The 14,759-nt window shown below is 43.8% G+C and overlaps 1 protein-coding gene across 1 annotated transcript in view; it reads right to left on the reverse strand.

The window, feature by feature from the left end:
- ELL (elongation factor for RNA polymerase II) overlaps positions 1-14,759 on the reverse strand; it is a gene marked incomplete in the record, with an annotated part of 55,795 nt that overhangs the window by 20,476 nt on the left and 20,560 nt on the right. Inside the window, 3 exon segments of the mRNA XM_015809994.1 lie at positions 2,571-2,734; positions 3,119-3,240; positions 8,938-8,985. Of these exon segments, the coding sequence (XP_015665480.1) occupies positions 2,571-2,734; positions 3,119-3,240; positions 8,938-8,985 (334 nt within the window).

The following is a 14,759-nucleotide window of genomic DNA, read 5'->3' on the forward strand; positions in this document are numbered from 1 at the left end:
GAGAGAGAGAGAGAGAGAGAGAGAGAGAGAGAGAGAGAGAGAGAGAGAGAGAGGGAAGCCAGCTCTATTTTGCATGCCACATGCCACAAATTGGGGACAGCTGTCCCAGTTCTGAACTAGAATGCTTGACCTTCACAGAAATTTCCCCATATTCACATTCAAGATTTCATATGGGCTTTGAAAATGTTTCATTTAAAAAAAAAAGTTCCCTCATGCCCCAATTTTGATCCAGATATGACAATGGGATAAATGCCACATAAAAGGCAAAACCAAATGAGGGGGGGAAACGATGTTGTAATAAAAAGAGCCTTTTTGCCTCTGTATTTATCTAACCCAGGGGTAGGCAACCTGGGCTCTTTTATGACTCGTGGACTTCAACTCCCAGAATTCCTGAGCCAGCCATGCTGAGGGGAAAGGGAGAGGTTTCCAAGCTGAGCCATGCTGGCTCAGGAATTCTGGGAGTTGAAGTCCACGAGTCATAAAAGAGCCAAGGTTGCTTACCCCTGATCTAACCCTTTTAAAAAAAAACCTTGGTAGATTGTGACATGAAGTTTGTCTTTGATTTGGCAGTTTCAGCACAGAGCAGATTGTTGAGGAGCATTTATTTTAGGGGAAAAAACCCAATATATTTCCAGCTACATTGTGTGTAAAAAAAAAAATACCTCACCGAGGCCAGCTTCAATTGACAGTAAAAAAAAAAAAAAAAAAAAAAGTCAGGAGAAACACATGCAGTTAAGCAGTCATATCCAGGAAGGCACACCCACACGGGAGGAGACATTCTCCCAGTCCAACCTTATGGTTTAATTTAAGGCACGTAGTTTCCCATCCACCAGCAAGTCAACCTCTTCCACTGCTCCTCTGATAAGCATTGCTCCAGCAAACCCCTTGTGCTTTTCCCAGAAGAACAGACCACACTTCCTTCCTGAATGCTTGACTTTTGGTCTGGTTGAAATGTAAAACTGACTCAGAAAATGATGAGTCAGGGTATCTTGCCAACCACAGCTGATAAACCCCTGCAGCTTCTCGGTTCAGATTCGCTGAGGACGAGGGGCAAATACAGGCCAAGTCATGAAGTTGGGAAGATCTCTCCCCTGGGCTCTGAGGCAAGGGGTCAGAGATGATGCATCTAGTGCAGTGTTTCTCAACCTTGACAATTTTAAGGCATGTGGACTTCAACTCCCAGAATTCCACAGCCAGCATTGCTGGCTGTGGAATTCTGGGAGTTGAAGTCCACATGCCTTAAAATTGTCAAGGTTGAGAAACACTGATCTAGTGAATGTGTGCTACTGCCTCCAGCCCCTTTGGGGTTAATCTATCTCAGACAGGTCAAACACAAGGCCCGGGGGCCGGATGCAGCCCGCGAAGTGGTTTCATGTGGCCCGCGAAGCCATCCTGGAAACAGTGAGGGAATGGCCCCCGCTGCCTTGGCCCTGGCACAGGCCGGCCGGGAGCCAATGTACAATTTTGTGGTGGCCATCTATGCTGAAACACATTCAGTCTTAGCTCCATAAGCCACCTCCCCACATGGCCTGAGAGGAACAGTGAGGCTCCTCCAGTGGACCATGCCTTGGCACTTGCCCCGGTCCCACCCCCTTCTGCCAGAGACCCTCAGATCTGTCCCACTCCTGCCTGGGCCCCCACAGGCACCCTTGACGCGAACGATGTAGAGCTGGCCATGCCCACCCAGTAGGCCACACCTACTCCATCCACGCCCACCCAGTAGACCACACTCACCCTGGCCACACCCACCCGGCCCCCTGAGGGCAACTGCAATGCTGATGCGGCCCTCAATGAAATTGAATTTGACACCCCTGATCTATCTGGTCAGGTGGTTCTCAAAATACTATACTGGGAACCCTTTGTTGGAAATACTCTAGGTCAGGGGTCTTCAAACTTGGCCCTGTTATGACTTGTGGACTTCAACTCCCAGAATTCCTCAGCCAGGCATGCCTGGCTGAGGAATTCTGGGAGTTGAAGTCCACAAGTCATAACAGGGCCAAGTTTGAAGACCCCTGCTCTAGGTGATGAACAGGAGCCTGTGCAAGATTCTGACCCTTGCTTTTGATGAAAGGAAGAGTGGAATGGTGGTGGGCGCGAAGCAGTCCACTGGGCCAACCTCCTACCAATCTGGATGCCATCCAGCTGTGTGGACTAAGGCCAACATTCTCCAGCCAGCATGGTAGGAAGAAAGGCTGATTAACTGTTTGTGTCTCCGTTATTTGCTACTCGATGCACTTTTCCTTCCTGTTTTTAGAAAAACAAACAACGCATGCTGCTGGATTACCTCTAAACCAGTGTTCTGCAAACTTGGCAATTTTAAGATACGTGGACTTCAGCTCCCTGATTCTAGCTGGCTGGAGAATTGAAGTCCACACAACTTGAAGTTGCCCAGTTTGACAAACACTGTTCTAAATAATCACAAACAACAAGGATTCTGTAAATGTTATCCTGCACTTGTTTAGGAAATGTCTGTAATCTCCAGTGCTGCTACTGACTATTCACCTTCCAGGTCGGTGTTGAATGCACATGCGTCTCTCCCTGTGTGCAAAACAAAAAAGCCCCAGACTTACCAACGTAACGCCCTCCAGGCTTGATGACAATGGCGCCCCGGCTCCGTGTCTCCTCTTCCACCAGGGCCATGCTCTGCTTTGCCTTCTGGTAGGATTCATCGGTGGCACAGACAGTGATTTTGTCCTGGATGCTGCCAAGGCAATCCAGCTGAATGTTACCATTGCTGTATTAAAAAAAAGGGGAGGGAAAGTCAGAAAATAAGCTTTTGTCACAATCTCTCTCTCTCTCTCTCTCTCTCTCTCTCTCTCTCTCTCTCTCTCTCTCCTCTCTCTCTCTCTCTCTCTCTCTCTCACACACACACACACACACACACATTATATCCCATTGAAAGTAAATTGTTTTGACCCCAGCCGCTGTTGCCTTCTCGGTTGTCAACCTGTATTATTCTCTAGTTCATTGAACCTTTTGTTCCAGGGGCCTGCTTGGTACCAGGTCACGCCCGATGCACACCGCTCTTTTACAGAGGTGGACCAGGCTTTGCAGGGGAGAGCCCACAGGCACGTCTACGTCAGGAAGCAGCTCCTGCAAACACAAGAGCATTCCTCACCTGGACACATACTGCTGGATGCAATCAAAACTCCCCTGAGGGCTGTCCTTGCCAATATTAGAGAGATAAAAGGAAAATGTCCGAACTCCTGTTGGGCAGTCTGGTCTCGGTATTGAGATGTGCTGTTTTAGAAGAATAGGAAATATAAATATCTGTCCCGGCAAGAAAGATAAAACAGGTCTGAATTCCAGTGAAAGAAAGTACAGCCAATTATGGAGTCTAATTAAATCAAAAGATTGGCTTTGGAGGGGATAGAAGGAGAATCCGGTGCATCTACCCAGAAAGAGATGCAGCCTTCTTGAAGGACCTAAGAAATGAGAAGGTGATTTATTCCAGGTGACATATCCCCTCAGCTGAATTAATACTCCAAATTTTGAAGTCTCGGGTAGAGGAAAAAAATAGAAAATTTCTATTTCTTTATATGTGTTTTTTAGCTTTGGTTTTGCTCATTGCTCTTTATTTTTAAAATGTTTTTGTTGTTTGTTTCTTGTTTGTCTCCCCCCCCCCTCTTTTTCCTCTCAGGTAGTTTAGTTTCCCCCCTTTTTTTCCATTATATAGGTATTCCTCATCTTATGACCACAACCGAGCCCAAAATTTCTGTTGCTGAGACATTTGTTAAGTAAATTTTGCCCCATTTTATGACCTTTCTTGCCACAATTTTGTTAAGTGAGTCACTAATTGTTAAGTGACTCTGACTTTCCCATTGATTTTGCCTGTCAGAAGGTTGCAAAAGTTGGTCACCATGACCCTGGGACACGGCAACCGTCATAAATATGAGTCAGTTGCCAAGCGTACGAATTTTAATCATGTTACCGCAGGGATGCTGCAATTGTTAAGTGTGAAAAACGATCATAAGTCACTTTTTTCAGTCCTGCTGGAACTTTAAATGGTCACTAAATGAACTTTTGTAAGTCGAGGAGTACTTGTAGTTTTTTTTAATTAGAGGTAAAGTTTACTTTAAAAATATCTATAATTCTTTATACAACAGTAATTGTTATATCACTATGTTTATATATATATATAAGATTAAAAGATCTGTTTTAAACAATTGGCAACTGTAATATCTTTAAACCTTGTTAAAATTATATTTAAAAAAATAACACAAAGTGATAATCAGAAGATAGATAATACCAGAGTAAATAAAAATCAATAAAGAGAAGATTAAATAAGAAGAATCAAGCAGATGGTCAGCAGAACCTCCCTTAAAGAGAAAAGTGATAATGAAACACTGGAAAGCATGCAAAAGAATCTCTTGGGATAAGAAGTTACAAAACTTAAATCCTTCAAAATCCTTATTCTGTGTTCCCATTTTGGTCTATGGTAGGTTCATAGAAGGGTTTTCTCCAGATAAATGCAAGAAAAGGTGGTCCACCATGAAATTAACCAAGGCAATGACAGAGAATAAAAATTTTGGGGTTCTATTGAGGCTAAAACTCTGGTCTAGAAGCAGTTACTGCTAAAAAAAGAAGTGGGGATTAGAAGTGGCTCACTATAATTAATTCCAGACCGCTAATAAATCCAGTGGGTTGCATATATATTCTTGCATCCATGCAGGAGAGAACAAGATATTATATACATACATGTTCACAGCTGTTTGTTATAAGCCCCAATGACAGCAAAGCGATAACTTGGGAGTTATTTGTGGGATGGGTGACATCATGGACACAGGTGTCATAAATTGTCCCCTCCCAGGTAACCACACCAACACTTACATGTTCCCTCATGAAAAATAAGTAAAGCATTTAAAGCAAACAAATAAAAAGGTTCCCCCCCCCCAAAAAAAGACCCTGATGGATGAAAAAAAAAAAAAGCCTGTCAGGAAACAGCTTTCTGCCTGAACAATCTACATTTTTTTTTGTTCTAAGTATGAATATGAGCAAAAGGTCCACGAATGTTCCGGAAGCATCCCTTGTGCTCCCACCCATACCTACTAGCGCTTTGGTGCTTCTGCAGAATTTCTTTGACAGATCGAAAGCCACAGGTCCTCTAAGGAAATGCAGCGAAGCACAGAAGGAAAGGGTCACCTGCACGATTTCCAGTCCCCGATTAACATTTCTGTTACAAGCAAGCCTGTTTCAGGACTAGGGCGCATCTTGCCACCGGTCCCTGGGAATTATTATTTATGCCAGACACTCGAGGGCCTCTGGGCCTTTCTGCAGATGCAGCAAACCCTCTGATGGCAGACTGAGGCTGCTGCTGTTTATTCCTCTGGACACCACCTGCCCTTAAAAATAGAAGAGCTGCAGCTGCTGGTTTTGCTCCCTGCAAGCAATTGTTCGAAACAAAGATAACACCACCACCAAAATGAGAAAATGTTTAGTTTCAGCCAAGTTTTCCCAAGAATAGAATAACGGCCTTTTTTTGTGTTTTGTTTTCTGGTGGAAACTAATACTTGAACTGAGAAGATTTTCAGAAGTAATGCAAGACTCTTAATTCAGGTTGAGGTTCCCCCAAAATCCATTACCTCCCACAATTCCATTTGTCACTATCCTGAACTCTTAGATTGGCCTTATGTACTCTTAACTTTTCCCACCTGGTGTACTAGAGTATATAGATTTCCATAAGCTAAAGAATTTTCAAGCAGGCTTCATCTAAAAAACAAAAGGTTCAGAAAGGCATTTCTCTATTTAGCATTCGAGTTCAGTTGCAGCCCTGATCATTTGTGAATCTTGACCTTTCAGCTATCTATTCATGAGGTCTGGGAAAGGCCCTAAGGTAGGGGTCTCCAACCTTGGCAACTTTAAGACTTGTGGACTTTTAACTCCCAGAATTCCTCAGCCAGCATGGCTGGCAGGAGAATTCTGGGAGTTGAAGTCCACAAGTCTTAAAGTTACCAAGGTTGGAGACTCCTGTCCTGAGGGAAGGAGGCACTGAGAAAAGCCAGCTCTAGTAGAACTGGCTTAAAAACACCAACCCTCTGGACCAGGGGTCTTCAAACTTCGCTCTTTTATGACTTGTGGTCTTCAACTCCCAGAATTCTTCAGCCAGCGTGTCTGGCTGAGGAATTCTGGGAGTTGAAGTCTACAAGTCATAAAAGGACCAAGTTTGAAGACCCCTGCTCTGGACCTTTCAAAAGCTTGGAAGGTTTACGTCTGAAGGGCACCCTCAGATATGCAGACTTCAGCTCCCAGAACCCCCAACAATAGCCACGGTGGCTGGGGAATTCTGGGAGCTGAGGCTGACACAACTGGAGGACACCCACAACTTATACAATCTTAACCGGAATCAACAAGGCTGTACCTGGGTGAGGTGATGAACAGCGGCCCAGTAATTAAGATAGGTACTGTTATTCCTCAAACTTCCCATAACCAAGGTGACAAGAGTTTACCTCTTGCCAGCTCCACTTGAACCCAAGAGCAGTAATAAAGAAAACATGTTTAGAGCCAAGCTGGCAAGTTGTCACTATGCTCTGTTGGATCAGACCAAGGTCCATTACGCTACCTCTTGCAACAGCTAGTAACTACGAGCCTGGAAGGTCAAAAACGGTGCGGAGTAGAATATCAAACACCTGATTGTCCTCAAAGTCTGGTTAATAAGGTAGACTGTCTCTAACCATGGGGTTTTTATTTTAAAACATTTTTCAACTATGGGAATAATCACAATCACCCTCTACAAACCTGCCCAATGAATTCAGCAATTTCCAAGATTGTCACCAAGGTCCTATTGTTCTTTTAGACCTGTTTTAAAAACACTTAATGTTTTTAAAGCACAACACACATGCTGAAAGGATGGATGCAGCTTCCCAATGACCCCCGGCCTCCCAGGGAATGGAGGAACAAGCAGAAGGAGCAATCCTTCAGTTGCACAGAGCCAGGACAACAAAGTGCTAATCAGGGCGTGCTCCTTCTAGGGCTAATAGGTGGCTGCCTTTGGCAGGGTTGCTTTTCCATCTCCCCAATCAGATAATCTTGAGCTGCTTCAACCAAGCCAGTTTCATTTCCTTGACTCCCTTCTGGCTTCGTCCTGCTTCCTTCTCAGGAAAGTACAATTCTGCTGACAGAGAGGCAAACAGGGGACTCATGCCTGCACTCACTCTTGTCAGCCCCACTCGGCAGAGCTCTGTTCAGCCTGCCACCCAGCAGTTTCTTCTCTTTTAAGCAAGCCAATTAACTCCTGTCTCATTCACCTCAGGCTACAATTACAGGTGAGCGCCTGTTCTTCCAATTCAAAAGCTCTGCAGCCTGGGGTTTATATCCACGGTGGTTAAGTGTCTAATCAAGTTCATTCAGGTCCCTCCTCCTCTTCCTCCATTTGCTACTGTTATCCGGACCACACAGTTTCATTTTAACTGTAGCACTGCAGAATTTAAAGCAGATAATAGCTTAAAATAGCAGTCAGCAATTTTGACAGTCCCGGGTTTCTGGATGTTGAATCCCTCCCACGTTTGGCAAGATGTTTACCAAGGAAAGCTGCGCTGGCCTATGACCGGTATCCATCACTGCATCGTGGCTCATACGTGGCCATACCGAATGATTAATGTAGCCACAAAGGAGGAGCGCAGGTCAACTCGGTTTGGATCTCTGAAAATTCTTCTGAGCCATACGCTGCGTTAGGGACACCTCAACCATCTCAGACGCTGCCAGGTTTGCACACACAATGAACGTTTCCTCATGACTGAAGAGGCAGTAGGAAACCACATGTTACTGGGCAGACGCAGAGTTTATAACTTTTCTATGCACAAAGTAAGCGAGAATCTTCTTTGGTCACCTCACAGTCTCCACACGTGACACAGAGGGAAGGAACTAGGACAGTGGTGGCGAACCTATGGCACGGGTGCCAGAGGCGGCACTCAGAGTCCTCTCTGTGGGCACGTGCGCTGCTGTCGCCCCAGTCCTAGGCCTTTAGCTGGGTTTTATAAAACCTTTTCGCTTTAGGCCTCTGCCGCCATGTACAAAAAAAAAAAAGGTTCAATCAATCAGTCAATTTCAACTTCTCGCGGGAAAGAAAATCTTGCAAAGTTGGAATTGATTGAACTTTTTAATCCCACCCAGTCTGCCGTTACCACCGCAGCCATGCCCACCCAATGGGCCATGCCCATCCAATGGGCCACACCCAGCCAATGGGCCATACCCACCCGGCACCTGACGATGCATAAGTGGGTTTTGGGTAGCAGTTTGGGCACTCGGTCTCTAAAAGGTTCGCCATCACTGAACTAGGACTAGGAAAGTCACATTTCATTTAATTACCTCCAAACTCAGCAATTTAACTGTAAAAAGCTATGTAAAGTCATGCAATATTTTGAGATTCTCTCCTAAAATCTTTTTTTTTTTTTTTTTTTAAATCTCAACTGGCTGCTTCATGACAGCTTGCTTGCTAGAGCAACTATTTAACTTCCTATCTAAATTGTTGAAGTTACTTAGCAGCCACAAGCCGTATATTATTTCTGATTAGAGGTGGGGCCATCCTAAACCAGTCTGGGAAGAATCAGGGTTCACTATGATACACATTTATAACCGGTGGAACTTTTAATGTTTGTAGCATTAAAAACAGTTTTATAATTATTTAAATGAGTGCATCCCAATCTAAGTAACTTTATAATGTGTGGGCTTCAACAGTCACTATAGCCATTGCTGAGAGGTTTGGGAATCGAAGTCCATGCGTCTCAAGATGGTCAGAATAGAAACACTGGTTTAAATTGTTTATTAATGCATATTATTTAAATAGTACGGATGGATTCGTCTAGTGTTGCTCTCTTTTATTACATTTTAACAATTTTAATTTGTGTAGTGGAAGTCACATGAATTTTAAAAGAAAAATATATATGGGCTTTCAGACATCCAATGGATATTTTAACAATCAAGCACCATCCTTCAACTTACCCCTTGACTTCCTTGAAACTGGATCGATGGCTTCAAACCCACAGAATCCTATACAAAAGGGGAAAAAATATAGATGAGTCACAAGACTTACTAAGCATTAAGGGTGATGCTGTTCCCTTTGAGCTAAAGCAGACTGATTTGATAGCTATAAAAAAAGGCCAGGAGCATTCTATCCATTTTAGGAGCTTTAAAAGTCTTTATTTTTAAAAATTTTTAACTGAACTCTGTTTGTCATTGTTAAAGGTTCACATATCAGCCACAAAGATCTAATGGAACCTCCATGTACAAAGAGATTTATTCTAAAATATCAACTGCCAAAATCAAGCAACAGGGAAAGGATGCGTTTTCTTCACAATGTTTTCCAATGATGCCTGATTGGCTGGCTAGGGAATTCTGGGAATTGAAGTCCACACATCTTCATGCTGCCAAGGATGAGAAACAATGATCTAAAATGGAGATTGCCCTGATTCACTAGACTTACATTTATATTAGAGAAGCTGCCCACTGCACTATAAACCTACTCCCCATGGCCACCAAAAATCATTCTAAGCCATCCCCAAATACAGGCAGTTCTGGAGTTACGAGTGTAATGGAGCCTGCCCTCAAAAACTCAAGAGTGAATCTCGTACCTCAAACGAGATAGCTCCCTTGCTCGTTAAGACACACGTGGCTCGTTAAGTGAACATGAGGCATCTCAGGGTGGGCCTTCCTGCCGCGCCAGACTCACCTTGAAAAGATCCGTCTCCTTTCTGCCACGGGTCCTGCTTCCGCCCGGATCTGAGACCAGGGGACGCTTCCGTGGCCCGTTCCGGGTGCTGGATACCTTCTCCAGGCTGCTGCCACCCAAAAACGGGCTGCCAGAGGGCCGCAGAAGCATCCCCCAGCCTCAGATCCAGGCGGCAGCAGCCTGGAGAAGGCGTCTGGTACCCAGATTGGGCTGCTGGAGGGCTGCGGAAATGTCCCCCGACTTCAGTTCCATTCTCTGTTGCAGAGAACAGAGGCCTAAAGTACCAAGAGATCACGCGAGTGAGATCTCTCCCCACTGATCTCGCGTGATCTTGCATTACTTTAGGCCTCCATTCCCTGCGAATGCACCAAAGACCTGGAGCATCCAAGAAAGCGAAGGATCTCAATCTGCACAGGGCGAGTATTAAAGGCCTGGTGCCTAGGGAGATCCAGGGTAGGGGTGGGGAGGGAGGGGATAACCAGAGTGAATGTTGCAGTGCCACTGCGGTCGCTCGTAAGGGCGAACGACTGCCGTGGTGCTGCCATAGTCATAATTTCGGGACTTGCTCGTAAGCACTAGGGGGACGCATATTTCATAACTTCGAACTAGCGTTAAGTGAACCCTTGTAACTTGGGGATTACCTGTAATGATTAACGCTTAGCTTTGCTCCTTAAGACCTAATGGGGAAAGGATGCTCTACATATCCACCTTCGCAAAAATCAGAAAGACCCAGTCTCAGAGACTGACTTTCTTAGTACTACCCCTCCCTCTGCACCAGCCTGCCTCCTGAGATGTCCTCCCCCCCCATTGATGTTTCCAGAGCTGACAAAGCAAACCTCTTTAAGACAGCATATGAACTCATTCAACAAGTTACAGGTTTATTTAGTTTTTAGCAGTTTTATTATTAGTTTATGAATAGATTTTATCATTTTATTTATCTCGTACGTTGAAGGTTATCTCTAATCAGAAGAGCACCCATCTATACATTTTGGTAACTAAAAACTATACATGTGTTCTTATTAAATAGAAGCAAGCCAAAATGATGCTTAATTTTCAGCACACATCCCAACACAGTCTTTGTTTCTCCTTCAAGCTTGTCTGTACTAGCTCAACTTGGTTAAAGTGGATATCTGCAATTATTGTCAGTGCCGAGTCACAATAATATTAGGAAGGCTGCAAGGAGAGACTTGCAAAGTTGTAGCCTTGAATGATCTCTAATACCCTACTCAGCCTACAAGGATGAGGGTTTTTTTCTTCCTATACCCAGCTCCTCCATATCATCTGCATAAGCAGCAGTTCTGGGATATGAGGCCGAAAGATCAGAAAAAAGTTATGTAAAAAAAAATAAATTCTTGACTAGCAACTTTGGCAAAAACACAGGTAGTCCTCGGTTTACGACCATTCATTTAGTGACTGTTCAAAGTTACAATGGCACTGAAAAGTGACTGATGATTGTTTTTCACACTTACAACCGCTGCAGCATCCCAATGGTCATGCGATTAAAATTCGGATGCTGGGCAACTGGTTCATATTTATGACGGTTGCCGTGTCCCAGGGGGGGTCACGTGATCACTTTTTGCGACTTTCTCACAAGCAAAGTCAAGGGGGAAGCCAGACTGACTTAACAACCGTGTTACTAACTTAACAACTGCAATGATTCACTTAACAACTGTGGCACGAAAGGTCGCAAAATGGGGCAAAGCTCGCTTAACCACTGTCTCGCTTAGCCACAGAAATGTTGGGCTCAACTGTGGCCGTACGTCAAGGATTACCTGCATTTTTAAAAGCAAGAGCAGAAAGGACTATCGATTCGCCATGTAGCACCGTTTACAGCAGGCGCGCTACCTGCCAGCAGCCCAGCAAGCCTCAAGAGAGCCGAGAGTCTCTTGCTTCATTAGGAGCTCCTCGGGTTATGTGGGCTCGTGGGTCCCCCTTGAGATGCTGCTGTAGCGCAGCAAAAGAAAGGAGCTGGCAGGCTTGCTACGAATAGCGGCCGAAGTCATCAAGTGCTCTGTCGCTGCAAGATAATAGTGAGTATTTCCATAACGGCAGACAAGAATCCATCAGTAGAGAGGTTTCCTCTTCTCTCCCAGAAAAAGAAACCACAGAACCATGTTCATATTTCACGGCACAATAAAGGCTAGTTGCCTCTTCTAAATTTAAATCTAGAAGCTAGTTGAAATATGTCCATCGACCAAGGTCCAGCCAGCCCTGTTCCACTTGCTGATGTCTCCCAGGAAAACACCTGATCCAGCCCAGGTCTGGAGCACACAAGGCCCTCACCACACCACCAGGAACGTGAGATAGAAATAACACTGCACCTCTCAACACTGTATGCTAGCAATCGTATAGAAATGCTCAGGCAAGGCTGTTGCCTAGTAACTTTCAGATTAGGGACATATTCCTCCAGTGCACTTTATACCAGGCCCTCTTTGAAGACAACTTGTAGCTTCAACTGTCCAAAGGGCAGCAGTCCTTCTGCTAACTGGGGAAGCAGATTTAGATAGGGACTGCTGATGCTATACAGTAATCACAACGACCGGTTTCCAATTTGCTTCCTGGACCAATTCAAAACGCTGGTCAATACCTCTGAAGATAACATGGCCCAGCTCTGTGGTTACTTACAGGATTCTCTCTCTTGACAAGAACCAAGAGATTCTTGGGCCTTCTTCCAAGAAGGATCTGCTAAGGATTCCCACCCAGTGTGAAATGAAGGGAGTGGGGGCTCAGTAAGCTGTACCCACACCGGCTGCCCCCCACACCGGTACTTTACTTTCCACAGTACAAAATGTACTGAAGCTCCTGACTTTGGGGAAGGCGTTTAAGATTTGGCTATTTCACTGAGTGTTGGCACTAATGAGCTTCTTTTGTAGTTACTGAGAGAAGAGGATATTTGCAGTTTGTTAGCTTGCAATTTTTCCTATTACCTTGCGCAGGTTTGCTAAATGTATGTTTGTTTAATCGTAATCTGCTTTGAATCCGGAGAAGTAGGTGAGATATAAAAGGGGGCTGTAAATCAACAGCTAAATTGGACATCCAGCTATGAGGTCACTGCTATACCCCCACAGAAAGTTTGTGTATAATTACGTGGATTGTGTACATATGTTTACTTTTCTTCTGGCATGTTCTCATCCTACGTTAAATAATAAACAAATATAATTTCTCCCTCTTTTTCTCCTCTGCAGGCTCTGCCAAGAACACAGCTAATGAAGAATGATAAGGCAGAGCAGTAACAGGCAGGAAGGAGAAGCCATTTACAGAGATATTATGGCCTGTGAAGGCAGAGTTTTTCCCTCCATGCGTTAATAAACTGTTTGGTTCTTTGGGGGAACAAAAAGGAATCAAAATATCCAACAGGCTTCACAGGGCGTGCCAGAGAAAGGACCCAGAGGAGAGAAGGCATGAGGTCAGATGGCAGGACAAGGGCTTACTAATAGGCACCCTGGTGTGACAGCAATCACACTGCTGAAGTGATAATTAGCCAGGATGCAGCATTTCTCTCTACGTGCAAATAGGAGTAGCTGACAGCTTTTGTAGGGTACCTGTACAATCTTAATTTAAGAATGGGAATAGATCAACTGGGCCAATCTAGAGGAACTCACCAAAAGGCATCTGCTTATACATGCAGGAGTGCCAAGCATATATAGACTTTCTCCTACTGAATGCTTCATTCACGAGCAGTAAATACGTTAGCAGGGCAAGAAAATGGCAGCCTTCTCCATCCCCTTTTCATAACTGGTATAAAATAGCGTAAAGACATATTACTTTTAAATATGGAGAATCTACTTTTTAACAAGAGCAGCCCTAATAAAACAGAGCAAAGGAAATGTGTTACTAATAGCCAGTGAAATGTCTTTAGGAAGCCACAAAATCAATAGCTGTTTGCTAATAGCTAATATTCAATGGTCTGTTTTGATTTTTAAATAGAATCTATCTGTAATCCTTGAACGGAATCTAGGCAATCAGCAGTAGATCGGCAAAAGTTTCTAATTCCAACAATCTGACAGCAATAAAAAAAAACTTCTTAGTCCTGGCATCATAAAATATATTTTGAAACAGAACACTTGGGGGACAGACAGGAATGGACTATTTTTTGAGAAAAGACTTTTCAACTTGATTCGGGCACTGATCATCAATTTTGGACTGGGCATATATGGTCAGGGATACAAGATTCATTCTCAGGGCGTAGCCTCCTATCTTGTACCTGCTAGGAGTTTTGGATCTCAGATACATCAACTCAGCTTGTTGCAATCTGCCTGGGCCTAATAACTTCCGACAGCTGAATTAGCATAATACTTTGAGGGAAGTAAAAATCCATTTGCCTTTTTTTGAGCCACTTTTTTGGCTTACACTGGATTTGCAATGAAATACTGCTCCAGGGTTTTTTTTTCCATAAGCAATACAGATAGTCCTCATCTTACAACGGTTTGTTTAGTGACCGTTCGAAGTTACAAAGGCATTGAAAAAAGTGACTTATGACCATTTTTCACACTTATGACCATTTTAGCATCTCCAGGGTCCTGTGATTTACATTCAGATGCTCACATTTATAATGGTTGCAGTGTCCCAGCGTCATGTGATCCTCTTCTGACAAGCAAAGTCAATGGAGAAGCCAGATTCACTTAATAACAGTGTTACTAATTTAACAACTGCAGTGATTCACTTAACAAATAGGGCAAGAAAAGTCATAAAACGGGGCAAAACTCAACAAATTTCTCACTTAACAACATAAATTTTGGGCTCCATTGTGATCGTAAGTTGAGGACTACCTGTATTACTCACCCAAATATTCCCCATTTAATTTTTGTTTCCTAAACACGTACTCTGTGAATTTCTTATATCTCTTTTTATTATATTCAGGCTATTTCTATATTTATCAGGATAGCCTGGAATATTATTACTATTCACCAGGATTTTAGCTATCCCCCCAAGTTTTATGTCATCTGAAAATTCAGACAAACATTCCTTCCACCACTTCATCTACATCACTGATCAAAATATTAGATGATCCAGGATTGATTTTCGTCACAATCCATGCAATCCCTCTCTCCAATTTGCTATCATGCTTTGCATCTGATCTACATACAGTACATAC

Source organism: Protobothrops mucrosquamatus, unplaced genomic scaffold, assembly GCF_001527695.2.
Source record: "Protobothrops mucrosquamatus isolate PMUCROS unplaced genomic scaffold, P.Mucros_1.0 scaffold6, whole genome shotgun sequence".
Taxonomy (NCBI): Eukaryota; Metazoa; Chordata; class Lepidosauria; order Squamata; family Viperidae; genus Protobothrops; species Protobothrops mucrosquamatus.